General features: G+C 46.6%; 1 protein-coding gene across 2 annotated transcripts in view; it reads right to left on the reverse strand.

Annotated features, from left to right (window-relative positions):
* DDX31 (DEAD-box helicase 31) overlaps positions 1-15,092 on the reverse strand; it is a 44,222-nt gene that overhangs the window by 19,964 nt on the left and 9,166 nt on the right. For both annotated transcript variants that reach the window (XM_021543540.3, XM_021543539.4), the window contains exons 14-16: positions 13,369-13,428; positions 7,469-7,519; positions 5,384-5,523 (exon numbers count right to left, since the gene is read on the reverse strand). In XM_021543540.3, coding sequence (XP_021399215.3) covers positions 5,384-5,523; positions 7,469-7,519; positions 13,369-13,428 — 251 coding nt within the window. The remainder of the gene's footprint in view (positions 1-5,383; positions 5,524-7,468; positions 7,520-13,368; positions 13,429-15,092) is intronic.

A 15,092-nucleotide genomic window follows, 5' to 3' on the forward strand; every position in this document is an offset into this window, starting at 1 on the left:
CACAGGCTGGAAACACCTGCTCCACTTTGTTTGCTACTCCTGCCACATCTTGTCTCCTCCAGTTTAGCTCCCAGAGTCTCTGGAATGAGACACAGTGCTCAATCCTCACCCAAAGGATGGTACTTTCATGTTTGCACACATTTGTTTCCACCCGTGTTAATGACCACGCTCACAAAACCAAAGGAAAACTAAAGGTGTGCAAAGACACAGCTCCTTCCTCTCACAGTGACTCAAGCAAGCTCAGAGGGTAACAACAAAACCCCGAGGAACTTTTCCTATCACCCAATTCCCCTGCAGCTTCCTTCCCTCTGGTCACATTTCTTTCTTTCCCACAGGATCCTCTGTGATTCCAGCTCCTTGCTACCTCACTCAGGTCAAAGCTCAGAGGCACTTCCCAATGGACAAACCCACTCTCCAATTCATTTATAGCCTCAAAAGCCACCTCTGACACCAGACACACAGTTTGATTTCCTTTCCTGCTCTGAGAACTCACCTTCCCTCTCATCTGAAGTGCAAAGCCAAAGCCCAGCCCATTAGGGACTCCACAGCATTTTTTTTTTTTTAAATACAGGAGACTCAGTCAGCTGTCCTAACCAGGCTTCACACTGGGCATTTATTTTCATTCTGTCGACTCACATTCCTCCTGTAGGCTCAACCAGATGATTTATTCTCCAGTCCTGCTTGCAAGACACTGCTGGGTCCTGCTATGGCCCAGATATGGAAATGCTTAGAAACCTGCTTCATTTCCAAGTGAGCAGTCCTGCTTAAAGGTGCATTTACAGGACACTAGAAATTCTTTGTCCTCTTTAACACTGTCTTTAGGGGCACACACACCCCAGGTGACAGCACAGGAACAGCTGTGCAGCTTCAGGCCATTAATATTACAGCTGCATCCAAACTGGGTCCCATTTCCAAGGGAATTACTCAGATCATAAAAGCTGATGTCTGTGGGCCCAAATTTTCAGTAATGGGCAAAGGTCATGTCTAGAAAAGAAGCCAAGGAGTCCACCTGGGATTAAACCAATCTAAGGAAGAGAGAAAGCTTTGGGGTCAAACAGCTCTCAGATTCCTGAATCTCAGATGGTCAGAAAGCTGCCTGTAGTTTCTGAGAGTAAGCATTGCTGGTATTCTTCAATTAAATAAATTATAACAAGGATATCTTCTTTTCACTTCAATCTCTACCATCTGGCTAGCAGGAATGGATGAATTTCTGCCACAGTGTTTGAGAGGATATTGTGATCCTCACCTGCTCCCCATCCTTCCCAGCTAAAGCAACAAACACCTTTACTTTTGCAATCTGCCTTTTCAACCTCAGCCAACTCAGGAAAGGAGAAGGTGCAGAGGAACAGCCAAATGGCCTGGAAGGGATGGGCCAGAGTGGCCACAGGACACCCTACAAGGGACAGCAGCCCCATGTGCAGATTCCTTCACAGAGGATGCAGAGACAGGCGGGGCAGCGATGGGGGAGAAAGGGAAATGGAGCATAAAATGACAACCGAGGGTTTCTCTGTCTGGTTTTGAAAAGTATAACAGCAAATTAAAACATAAATGGTAACCACTTAAGCAAGAGGAAAGCAGACCTCCCCCTTCCCCCCTACAAAGGTTGCTTTGACAGGGCTATGAATGAAAATGTCAAACCTTTGACATTGATTTGTCGGAGTTGTCACCCCCTCTCGGGTCCTCCCCTTGCCTGGCGTGTCGCCAGCAACAGATCCCTGAACCGGGGAGAACAGCGGGGAGCAGGCGAGGGAGCCGGGAGGGGGAACAGCACAACCCCCAGCGGGCAGGGAAGCGACTGGGGAGGGCAGGGAAATGACTGGAGAGGGCAGGGAAGTGACTGGAGAGGGCAGGGAAATGACTGGAGAGGGCAGGGAAAGGACTGGAGAGGGCAGGGAAGTGACTGGAGAGGGCAGGGAAATGACTGGAGAGGGCAGGGAAAGGACTGGAGAGGGCAGGGAAATGACTGGAGAGGGCAGGGAAACGACTGGAGAGGGCAGGGAAGTGACTGGAGAGGGCAGGGAAATGACTGGAGAGGGCAGGGAAAGGACTGGAGAGGGCAGGGAAACGACTGGAGAGGGCAGAGAAGTGACTGGAGAGGGCAGAGAAGCGACTGGAGAGGGCAGGGAAGCGACTGGGGAGGGCAGGGAACAACTGGAGCGGGCAGGGAAATGACTGGAGAGGGCAGGGAACAACTGGAGCGGGCAGGGAAGCGACTGGGGAAGGCAGGGAAATGACTGGAGAGGGCAGGGAAACGACTGGAGAGGGCAGGGAAGCAACTGGAGAGGGCAGGGAAGTGACTGGAGAGGGCAGGGAAACGACTGGAGAGAGCATGGAAGTGACTGGAGAGGGCATGGAAATGACTGGAGAGGGCAGGGACATGACTGGAGAGGGCAGGGAAACGACTGGAGAGGGCATGGAAGTGACTGGAGAGGGCAGGGAAGCAACTGGAGAGGGCATGGAAGTGACTGGAGAGGGCAGGGAAGCAACTGGAGAGGGCATGGAAGTGACTGGAGAGGGCAGGGAAGCGACTCGTGCCTTCACGGTGATACCTCCTCCTTTATAAATTAGTTAGACCACCGTTAGCAGATAAAGAAATTATCTGATAGCTGTCGAGGCAGGCGCTGTGAGATTGCAGCTGAAGGGGCTGGAAGAGACATAAAGGAAAAAAAAAACCCACAAAAACCTCGCATTTCTTCTGCTTGTTGCCTCCTCCCTTTGAAGGGAAATCTGTTAGTTTTGCTTGGAGCTGAGACAGAACATTTTGGAGTCTATCCTTTTTTTTTTTTTTAAGAGGGAATGGAGATAAAACATGAGTGTTCACGTGCCTGCACATCCACATTTACAGCTGGGCAGAGCAGCCACAACTTCCAGCCACACAAAGCCCAAACTGAAAGTTGCAGAGAGAGGAGGCAGCTTTGCTGAGCCCCAACAGGAATTCCTGATCTCAGCAGAGCCAAAGTGAGATCGTTTTGGCAAAGGCTAACGCTGCTTTTCCACACTGGAAGCCAAGGAGAGGCTTCAGGTACCGGTGAAAATTAATTGCAAGCGATTTCCAATTTCAAAGGCAGTCATCTCTAATTCCGAAGTGGATTTTCATCCAGGAACAAAGCCACGTCTGCTCTCATTACTTCCGACTCTCAACATTCCTGGACTTACTCCCATGCATGCTGGGGTGGGTGGAGGGGTTTAGGAAAAAAACTCTGGGTCAGATCCTCATCCCCAGTAAACCAGCAGAGCACTGCTCATTTACACCAGCTGAAGGCTGCAGGGACACATCTCATGCTTTGTCTTCTTCAAAATACATATTTTATGAAGTATTTACATTTCAATAAACCCAGCGGGAACTTCATTCAAAAAAGGAAAAAAAAAACAAACCCCAACAAATTAAAAAAAAAAATATTCACAACACGCACTCATCCTTGACAAAACCTGAGAGATTTAAAAATTAAACTAAGAATGGGAAAAAAAAAAAAAGCAAACTCCAGTAACTTGTGCAGACCAAGTCAAAAGCTACAAAGATTTAGGGTAAAAGGAACAGAAATGAGCAGTGCTTAAGAGGCTCGGTGACAGTCCAACACACGCTGTCTTTCGCCCTCACACTGAATTAAATTGTCAGGATTATCATCATAATGCTCTGTTTATGAAGGGTAACGGCAATTTGTGCTGATGGCACTTGCTGCCTTGAGCTTCAAGCTGCCTTCCTGCATCTTCTCAGTAATTCATCAGCTCCCTGCTCTATCCCAGTGCCCCTTCTCCTCATCCATGTGGGAAGAGCAGAGGCCGGATCGCCCCGTGCCTGGCAGGTACTCGATGCCTTCTCTCTGAGGATGGGGGTCAAGAAGGCAAATTATACTCCTTTCTGGCAAAGCTTTCATCTGCAGAGCATAAAACAAACAACCAAAACAAGAAAAGGCAATCCCCAGAGTCGTCTGGCTCTGAAAAGCGAAGGAAAAATAAAATTCACATAAACCTTCCCCTGCTTATTCAGATTCTTCAAGATTCCTGAAGACCACGGCCAGCTCAACAACAGGTCTCCTTAGCAGATGTAATTACCAGCCTGAGTGACACTTCCCTAAACTTGTTAAAAAAAAAAAACCATTGGATAAAATCATTAACATTTAAAATACAAAGGAAGGAAATTTCCCTCTCCTTCCTCTAACACTACCAAAATATTATAAAATAGAAAAATAGAACTTTCTACTTGGAGTTAAAAATTCACAATTATGTGGGATTTCACCTTTAAATGTCAGTGCTGTTTGTTACATGAAAAAAACCCTGTCAGCTTAGCCTTCCATGTCTTGCTGGTGTCTGCTTAATAGATAGTTACCTGGGATGATGGATGGCTCTTTGTTAGACCACTAAATGGCTCACAGCCTAGAATAAGCCTGTATTTACTGCCAACATTTGTTTGTTTCAAGAATGCAAAACCAAATTCGATTCCAAGCAGCTCCACCCGACAGAAACACAAGAAATAAAAGGGAACTAATTTGTGCATGAGTTTACAGGGCTCCATCAACACTGCTACAACACTGAAGGGACTCTGCTGATGTTCTCAAACGCTGAGAGACAGCAGAGCAGGGAGCAAGGGGAGGCACAAACACCCAGCTGGCTGCTGAGGAGGCTGGAGATCCTGCCTAGCAATGCTGAGCAGCCAGTTGTGGGTTTTCTCTACAGAAGGACCATTGTGCAAGCAGAGCTGGACTAAAATCTCATCATGTGTCAGCCATCAGGTACCTGACTGCACACTGGGCTGGTTCTTACTGAGCCTGGCTTGCTCTCCTTGCTGCTACTCCCAAATCCAAGACAGAGCCAGGTAGGCTTGGAAGCACACCCCACTTTGGGTCTGCAGAGTCCACCCTCCCTTTGTGCCTTCCAGGACCACACTGGGCTCTCAGCACTTGCCAAAGCCTCTCCTGTTGCTGTCACAAGCCACTTAAACAACACATCTTGGTCAACTAACTGCAGATATGACCCACAGCTCCCCAGCAATTTCTCCCCCAGATCTCTCCCAAAGGGCCAGCAGAGTCTCTGGCAATATGGTGCCATGCAGGCAGAGGGCCAGGGACCATCTGACAGGCTCGTTTGACTTGTGATCTCCACATAGTCACGATCTGAACCCAGGGCCAGAGAGAAAACAATGGAGTGCAAAGGATCTCCAACTATCCCTGCCCCTCACCACACACACTCACTCATGCACAACCTGTCAGGCTGATGATTTTCACACACTTCCCTCTTCTCCTTTTGCTAGTCTGGGGCCAGGCCTGGATCACGAGAATTAATAAATTCTTATTAAAACCTGCACGAGGCACAGTCCCGCTGCAAGTGCCACGGAAGGTTAATTAGCAAGGATGAGCTGAAACTTTTGTTGGCGTTTCTGACTCACTTAATCTTGTGAGAAGCCAGCAAGCTGACATATTCTGCCTCCGAAGGCGCCAGCACGAGCAGGCTGCTCCCGCGGCAGCCGATGCGCGCCGTCCTCCCGATCCGGTGGATGTATTCCGCAGGTGAAGCCGGAGCGTTGTACTTCAGCAAGGGGAAAAGAGCAATTAACAGGATGTTAATTATAAACCACACGCCCAGCCCGCTCACCTGGAACAAAAGGCACACCCCACACGCTGCACCGCCCCAGGAATTGGGCTGTTTTCATCCCCAGAACCATCACTCAGCCCCTCAGCTGCGGTGGTTTTTTGACATGTGGATGTGACATGTTGGCCAACTTTCAGATAATAGGACAGTTTTCCCCATCTCAGTGTCTCTCTCTGCCTTTTACATTTTATTTCTATACAGAAACCTGTTCGCTTCCCCTAAAAAAAAAATCAAATCTAATCAAATCTCACACCAAAGAGTGCCCAGGACTGCCCATATGGAGCAGCGAGCTGCCTGCTCTGCATTTGGGAGAAAAACCACAAAATAAAAAAAACTGATGCCAATTTGGAGTCGGGTTAAATTGCTTTGTTTGGATTAAAGCAAATCATAGCTGGATACAGGGTAGAATAAATCTAAGAGAGAGGAGGTAGAGCTTTCAGCAGTCTGTGATACAGGTAGCAACTGTCTTTCCCTGTCCAACTACCAGGCACCATGAAAATGTTCCTTCAAGACCCCCAAATTTAGCTCTGCCTCTCATTTACCTCACTGGGAATCAAAACTGCCCAGCCATTTGCAAGATCTGATAAAGGGTGACACATTTCCCTCCCTTTAACCTCCCCCTATTCTTTCCCCCCCTTCCTCTCTTTCCTGGAAAAAATGAACAAGCACAGAGATACTGCTCAGAAATGAGCCCTCAGCAGTTTAACTGGAAAAAACCCAACAACCAAAGCCCACTCTAGTGTTTATACCTGTGCCCTCTGGCAAAGTTTCTACTGGCTAGAGGTGTGAGTAAGATGCTGTGAGCAATCTAATTGCTCCCTGCAGGTCCTTGCTCTTGGACACAGCTCTCAGGACAGCTGAGATTTCGCCTTCTGGACACACAGAAGTCTCCCAGGGCTTTAGGTAATTTGCACTGCGTTCTAACACTGGCAACTATATCTTTGGTTAAATTATATTAATATACAGATCTGGGAATTAAAGACTTCACTTCCACAGCCTTCATCGACTAGCTGGCTGCTACAATATTATTCTTTTTTTAAAAAACATAAAAATCAAATCAAATTTGTTACCTGAAGGGATGAGGTAGAAATTAAAAAGCTTTGTTGAGGCTCTGTGCCCTGTTCCTTTTACCCAGGTGTCGCTTGATACATGTGAATCTCTGGATCAGTTTTTCCTCTATTCAACTAACCTTTTTTTAATTATAAATCTTTTATAGAAATGAAATCTGTCTCATGCTCTCATCCTCCTCTTTGAAATGACAGGCTGCTATTTTTAAGGTTCAATCCATCTTCCTTTGTTTCTATTTTTTTTTTTCCCTAGGACTGTATTTCTGTCAACAGCAATGCAGCAGCGTGGGGTTTTGTTGGGCTTGTTTTCTTCAGGGAAAATCTGAACCATGCAGTTCTACAGGAAGCTGGATGCCTGCAGCTACTCAGCCCCAACTCAGCCAAGCCTCACTCAAAACACTCAGGCCACTGCACTGACACTAGTGGGCTACTCAATGTTTAACATTAGGAGTGAACTTAAACTCCTCATGGAACTGTCTCCCCAGCAAGCTCAGAAGAACAGAACTGCAAGACATGGCCAGGATTCCAGGATTTAACAAAATTTGGCTTCCTCAATGGAGAAATGGAGGGTGCTTCATCTCCAGCTAAGAGAAACTCTGGTAACACCAGAGTTATTAAAGAGAAAAACAGACCAAGGCTATCGTAACAGTGCTTTATCCTGGCAAAACCCAGAGTCCCAGTCCTGCAGTCAGGAACTTGCAGGTCTCCCACACCTGCAGGCATCAGCACCAAGACCAGCAAACTGCAGGAAGGTTCTGGACTGGGAAGGGATTTCATCTGAGCAAGGCTGCACTTAACACACACAGCAAACCCACCTGTACGATCCAGGTCACCTGAGGCAGGTCCAGCCCCCGTGCTGCTACATCCTTTAAAAATAAGGAAATCACTTTAGTAAAAACCCTCTGGAGGTATCAGCGGAGTGAGGAGTCTTTTGGGATGGCAACTATGTCTGAAAGTAGGAATTTTATGTGTCTGATTTGGGGAGGTCAGAAATAACACTGAGGGTTTAAAATGTAAGGATTGTTGGCAGACTAATGCAATCAAAAATGATCCACTACTATGGCCCAAAGCCTGGAGGCCACAAACACCTACTTCAGGAGATAGTGGTGTTGAATTACAGCATTTTGCTACAGCTCCTTTGCATAATATTTGAGAGAATTCACTGTATAAATGTTAGTGATACCTTTGATTCTTCAGTTTGTTTCACTGATGAAAAGAGATCTGCTCATGAGCACCTACTACCCAAACACAGAGAGGTAGAATTAAATCCCTGCAAGGCAGCACTAGTTTTGAGCACACATTTATCCACAGCAAATCTAAGTACTAAAATCAGGCTGCTTATCCTGAAAAGGTAAAAAAAAATAAAGACCAATAGTCAAGAATCCCTGGCCTTGGGTGCAATGTCCAAAGATAAAGTGATCTCTCCCTACAAATAATTAGTTCCTAGGTGATGGTCTGAAGTTGAGGAGCAGATGACTTGCAGGTCATTTGGCCGTAAAATAAAAGGCAAATAAACAATTGAGCAGAATCTGCAGGAAGCTGGAGCACAGCTCAAGGACTTTAGCTATGCTTTAGATTTGCACCAGTCTGGCTTTGATTTGGAGAAACAAAATGCAGCTAAGAAGAAAAGAGTCTGAAGCTGCTGTCAAGGTTTTATCTTATGTGCCAGCTGGTGAGAAAACCCATCAACTTGGAGAAGGACTTGAATGAGACCCTTTAGTTATCCACAGCTAGATATCTCCAAAAACATACTCCTTCTGAGAGAAAAGAGAGTTTAAATGCTATCCAAAACAGAGAGTGCAAACACATTTCAATCTCCCTTCTTGAATTTCTGTTCATTAGTAATGTCCTCACATACTCCTTGGATTTTACATTCACCAGGCGCAATAGCAGAGCAGGTGTGCAGATTTAACTCTGTTAGGAAATGTTTTGCAACACATGTATCTTTTAGCTAGTTGCAAAATAGAATATATTAAGGACGTAAGCAGGAGCTTAATGTACTAAAAATGTGTCAGCCACCCACTGAAGTGTTTTCATGCAACTCCCACACACGTTAAAAGAATGGGAAGCTGATGTTTTGGCAGCAAAGGCCTTCCCATAAGCACTAACCAGGCTGTTTTGTGGCTCCAACTGCAGTAAAAGAGGAGACACTTTCCACAGCGCCCACTCCGAAATAATGCACACTTGCACTCCAACACGCTCATTAAGGAGTGACTTGTTCCCAGAGTCAGAATGAACAGATGTACAAAAAGCCATTTAAAGGAGGTTGGAGAAAATAAATCAAGGGAAGTCGGGAAGCGTGTACAGCAGTTACTGGGATAACAAGACTATAAACTCTGCAGCACGATCAGACAGGAGCGCTGACGGCTGATTCCGAGCTGGCTGGCTCTGTTCTTCCACGCTGACAAGGCTTTGGTCTTTTCCCTTACTGTGCTCTTCCTCACACCTAGGAGCTGAGGAAAGGCTGTCTGAGGAGAGGGCTCTGACCTTGGGACAGGGCAATTTCCCCAAAATAAACCAATAACCAAGACACCCCTGTGCTCTGGAGCACCTCTAACATGAAAAGGAGTGGACAGCACAGGCAGGAGCCATCCCTCTCATCCACCCGGATTCTTTCTCTACTCTTCCAAGATAATTTTCTCAATATCTCAGCTTGGAAAATCACTGCCATAGTCAGCATTTTCATGTGCATTTGACCAAACTGACAAGTTCACTAAAAGCCTCATAATCAGCCAGGGAGAACATTTTAGGAGAAGGCTTTCTCCCATCACCAGCCTTGCATTCACAATCACTTTCACAGTGCCACCAACTCCACTCAGTTGTTACTGACACACAGCAGCAGCTACTCTCCTGGGGTTTCCCTTGGCTCTCTTTCACAAGTCTCTTGGGATTTACTGGTAATTGGAGTGTTTTGCAAACTCTCAAAGATTCCTTAGTATCAGTCCACCTGTGTCTCCTCAAGCTCCTTTTCCTCAAAGACCCTGGTAGAGAGTAGCAAGGTAGGACTAGGGTAAAAAGTTTGAGTTGATTTGCTTTCCTCTGCTGGCAGAGCCCATGAGTTTCAACTTCGCAGAATTTTAGAAAAATATTTGTGGGTCACCCTTCCAGGAGAGAGAACACAGCTCAAACAACAACAATCCAGTTTTACATTTATTCTACACACAGAAGCACTAACCTGCTGCCAGTACTCTTTCAAGAAGCCCAAGAGATTTCCAATGTACCACTCTCCACTCTTTTCCACCACCTCAGACAGCACTGCCCTTTCTATGTGTGACCTCACGCCACCATTCCTTAATTACAGGGAAATCAAGGATATGACACCTCGGCAGGTCGCTGCTGCCTCCTTTCCATAGGCAATGGAAGGGCAAATTCTTCAGTGACCATCTCATGGGAACAAAAAACCAAAAACAAACCTACACCAGTGCCATTTTAAATGATAACCAGAAGCCTTAACCACGTTCCTGCCCTAATCCCAAATGCAAAGCACACAGGGGCACAGGAGCAAGGAACAATCCACCTGAAGGATGCTAGAAAGGCTGAAATTTCTGCTTTGAACAATTCATGTTACCAGCCTGTGCTTGTGGTCGGGGGGTACAGGGGTGGGTCCAAGAGAATGGGGTACAGAGAATGGGGTAGAGGGGCTGGGCTGCCAGGGAACAGAGGGCAAAAAGGCCACACCAAAAGCGAGTCCTTTCACTGCAGAAGATCAGAACCAACAGGGCCACAAAAGTTTTGCAAGGTCCTTGGTTCGCTCAGTCCCTCTCACACAATCTAATTAGGGCAAAGGAAATTGCTAAAGTTGCTTTTGAAAGACACTCAATGGTGAGGTCTTGAAGGCCCTGAGCTTGACAATTGGCTGCCTACATGAGGCCTAGAAGTACAGATGGAAGGCAGCTTGCTCAGGTGCCAGGCTGTCAGTTGGATTAAAATGACTCATTTATTTACCAAAGAACCTCACAAAGTGCTTTAGCTAACAGGCAGAGAGGGCCTAACGGCTCTCCAAGCTGGGGAAGAAGATCTCGCGCCTTCCCGGCCTGCCAAAAGTCATTACTGCCGAGTGTGGAAAGCCATCAGCAGGGTAGAGACCCCCGTCGGCAGGGTGACAGATTGGGCTGCGTAATCAGAGGAGGAAGGGGAGAGCACAGAAGCTGTCAGAGGCGAAAGCTCTTGGCTGGGGCCGCCAGAAAACTGGCAAGATGAGTTAGCGTGACTGAGTAAACAGCAAACAATCTCCAAATGATCTTTCCTCCCTCCCTGGAAGAGATGAACTTGTTTAAAAGGCACATCCCAAAGGAAGCCGCAAAGAACTTTCAGTGAAGGAGAGAGAAATAAATCTGGATGAGACCCTCTGAGATACGTGGCCCTTCTTTATTTTCTTGTCTGCCAGCTTATATTGTCTGGCAAAAATATTTTATGGGCTATATTAATATACATATGACATAGAGCAAATTAATAAAAGGAACAGCAGGTCCCATTGCTTACTAGAGCGGAAAGATGGGTGGAGAACATGGCATAAGGGACAAGGGAAGGACAGCAACATTATTTGTGTTGCTCTTTTGTGAGCCAGGTTTCAAAATTTTGTGGGCACAAAACACAATTTTGGAGTGAAAAGAACAGAACCACCTTTCTGCAGAATATTTTTTTTTTTGCTGATATGGAGAAGAGTGTCAGAAAAAGCAATGCCCTTAGAGGCAGGAGGTGGTCACAGAGCCTGGCTGCCCTTTGGACATCTGCGTTGGGGAGGCACCTGTAATGTGGGACTGGTGCAAAGTGTATCTCTATATTAAGGTGTCCATATGGTCCCCATTACTGTGGTAACAGGCCACCTCCTGCTTTCAATGCATTTGTCCTCCCAACATCTCTGTAAGATGGAACTGTGCTACTTTCCCCATTTTACAGATGGGGAGTTGAAGCACAGGGAGATTTTGGACTCAAGACACACAACTCACTGTGCTTAACGTGCTGACCGTGTGCCAGCTGAGCCAGAGTCACCGGCACCGGCAGGAGCTGCATCCCTGCCTTGCAGGAAATGCAAAGTGGCTCAGATTAAAGAGGAGGGTTACGATAAATGCGTTACCTTACACCACCTTCGTCATGGCAATCCAGGTTACTCCACGTTATCTCCCATTTATGACCATTACTTCCCATTTGTGACAGGTCAGGAGCAAACCCACAACTACTGCTGCTCAATGTGGCTACTTGCCTTGTCACCCCAATTCCACCTGCACAGTCTGTGGCACTGCAGGAAATCAAACCACATCTCTGGTGTCTCAAGAGGGGAATCCCATCCACCAAGATTTCTTTATCCAAATTCTTCTTCCTACCTTGTCAACAGTTGCATATTTCCTGACAGAATTTTCCTGTCACTGGCTGCACTGTCCCTTCAAACTTTCTCACACAGGAATTGCTAGCCTAGTGATTGCAACGGTTTTGTTTCTCTTTGTCTAAAATTGAGCATTTGCCTTCTTTCCAAACCCATTAAACTGGAATTTCAAAAACAAGGTATGTACCTGACATTTCTCAGTTATAGGCAGCGTGTTCATCAAGAATAACAAAGTTTAGGTATTTATTTTTCAGAATTTACTGAACACTTTTTATTTTCAAACAATCTACACCCCTGAATGATTTAAGCTCTACTCTCCTCCCTGACTCTCAAATATTACCTCTGTATAGAAGGAAATCAAGTTACAGTTCCAGTTATGCACTGAAAAGATGCATTTTGACCTTGATCAAAACACTCAGAGGCTGTACACACAAAGCAAGACCAGAAGGTAACAAGCAGAATTTTAAGAGGTGACATAAGACATAATTTGGCAATGACAAATCAAACATGGCACTCCTAGTTTGAACTGTGGGCAGAAAAAGGAGAAAATTCAGCTCCCCACACTCTGAAAAATTGCAACTGGTTTCCTTTAAGAATAACATGCAGCAAAAACAGGAGTCATTTCAGAGCTGGAGAGGGTTTCTCAGCTCTAATTACTCCCGATCGCTGTAATTTACAGGTTTGCGGTGGGTAGAAATCGCCAAGATTCACACGTTTTCAGATCAACAGCTGCCACTATTAGAGAGCAAATCGTGCAGCCTTCTGCACCACTGCAGCAGCCTGTGGCCCTGGCAGGTCAGGAGAGAGAGGCAAAGGTGCCACCACAACCCCAGGGTGCCAGAAAACTTCAGTTGAGGACAAGAATTTCACCCTCAGCACCCTTGGAAGGAGCTTGAAGGGCACAAGGCATGGAGAGCAGCAGAGCACGTGCTTTTCCTTCTCTGGTTGGGCCCCCTTTTCCACCTCTGCAGGTGGTTGTTTTTAACCTTGGGGTAGTTATTAAGATGGGAAATACCACATTCCATCCAATTTTCCTGGCAGTTCCAGGGCACACTACAAATCAGGATTGCATTCTACTGGTTGCATGTAGGGGACAAGGCTCCAGCTTCAAAGGAAAAGATTTTTCCAGACATAAGACCATACAAAATACTTGATGGTCTCTAGTATATACATTCTTCCTGTATTTGGTATCTCAGCAGAAGCTCATGTAAATAGTTTGCAAAGAAGGCTCCAGTCCTTACTGAACATGTGAGATGCAGAAAAAGGTGATGACCTTCCTCAAGGTCAGACAGTGAGCTGGAATTAGAGCTCAGTGCCAATTCCTCTGGTTACCCTTAGGGATCAGACAGGCCCATTAGTGTGGAGCTAGCAAAGGGGCTCCAGGTTACTCACAGTGCAAAGCAAGATGCCAGTCTTGGATTTTAGGAACTCCTGGAAGACCTCTGTTCTTTCCTAGAAGATTGAAAAGGAAGAATTAAAAGACTGCTTATGCACATTGCAATCGAACACGAAGCAAATTAGCTAAGGTAACAATTTAACTCTGTCTTATTCACTAGGTCATGTACAGATCCAAAAGCAAAGGAATTGGCCTCACAAGTGCCAGTCAGACCCTTCCTGCAAATGGAAAAATCTGTGGCACACAGGTGTGGTCCCAGGTAGGAAGGCAGTGTCTGGGGAAGCCTGGATGCATTTGGGCAAATGAGAGCAGCCAACACCTCCACGGTTTGCACAGAAGCAGAGCCTGTGTGTGCCAGAAAACAGGAACTGTTTTACATGGAGAGGGGAGCCACAAAGGATTAGGCAGCACCAGCAGAAGCACTGGCACACTTTATGGGCAAGACAGGCTTTTGTGGGAACAAGCAAAGCTGGACGTGTTCACTGCTGTCTGTCCAGTCACAGGATGGGCAGGATAAGCCCATTTTGTTGACACAGTGATATAATCACATCACAAGAGATCAGCCTCATCATGTGCCCAATGGGGCATGCACACAGGCACCGCTCTGACTCTGGAATTACTGAGTGTCAGGGATGCTCAGCTGCACAGTGAACTGCTGTGGGACAAGGCTTCAAAGTGACAGGGCAGGAGAGATGGCCAGAAATCCCTGCCCAAGGGGAAAGGAGGCACCCTCCCAAGCTTTGCCTTGTACTGGCAAAGGCCCCCAGTGGGGCTGGTACCACTGGGACTGAGGCTGTTCCTCCCACCAGGGTCAGAGGCAGGTGCTCCCCAGCCTTGTCCCCATCTCTGCTCTGCACCATCACAACTCCTGCAGCTCCCACTCCTTCCACGAGCTCAGGCCCACAGGCAGGGCCATCCACAGCTCCCAGATCCCAAATTACCCCCCAGCAGTCTCTGAGCCATTAAAGGGAACTGCAGGAACCCAGGACAGCTCCTCAGCTCATTTCAAAAGCTTCCTGCTTTGTCAGTCCCCAAACCTTCCCAAGCACATTCCAGTTATTTTAAATAACAGCTTTGGGGTGCGGCTTTTCCTTGATGAAAACCACAAAAACTGACTCAACAACTCACATTACATCACAAAGATATTTGCTATCTTTGAGGCACCAATAACCAAAGTTCTCAGCAGAACTTGGTCTTCACTTGCCAATACCACCTCTGCACCTACACTCCCTTTCCTGCTTGCCTTCCAAAATATCCTTATTTCCATGTTTCAAGCTTTTCCCTGGAATTCTGGCTAGGAGCTAGGTGTTATGTTGATAATAAAGTAGAAACCTTACACACTTGACTCCCAGCTAGAGGTGCTGTTCTAGAAAAGAAGGGAAACTTGGGCCTTGCTGACACACTGAACCCTCTGCTGACAAAAATTAAAGAAGAGAGCACGCTGTATCTTGTTGACAATGACAGCAGCCGTGCTCAGCAGTACCATATGGGATCCACAATTTAGCTCCATTAATGCTCTTAATTTGAAGACATCAAGCACTAATTACACACTGGGTACTAAAAAGGCAAAACCCTTCCCCTGGTGCCAGCTACTTAGTGGTGTTCTGTTGGCTTAACAGCTGGTCAGGGTAGAGTTGGGCCAGACCAGGCCTGCTCACTTGCTCAGGCAGGCAGGTTGAGGAAAGGCCAGACTGCAGGGACAACAAAGCACATGTTTCTG

This window comes from Lonchura striata, chromosome 17 (assembly GCF_050655825.1).
Source record: "Lonchura striata isolate lonStrDom1 chromosome 17, ASM5065582v1, whole genome shotgun sequence".
Lineage (NCBI taxonomy): Eukaryota > Metazoa > Chordata > Aves > Passeriformes > Estrildidae > Lonchura > Lonchura striata.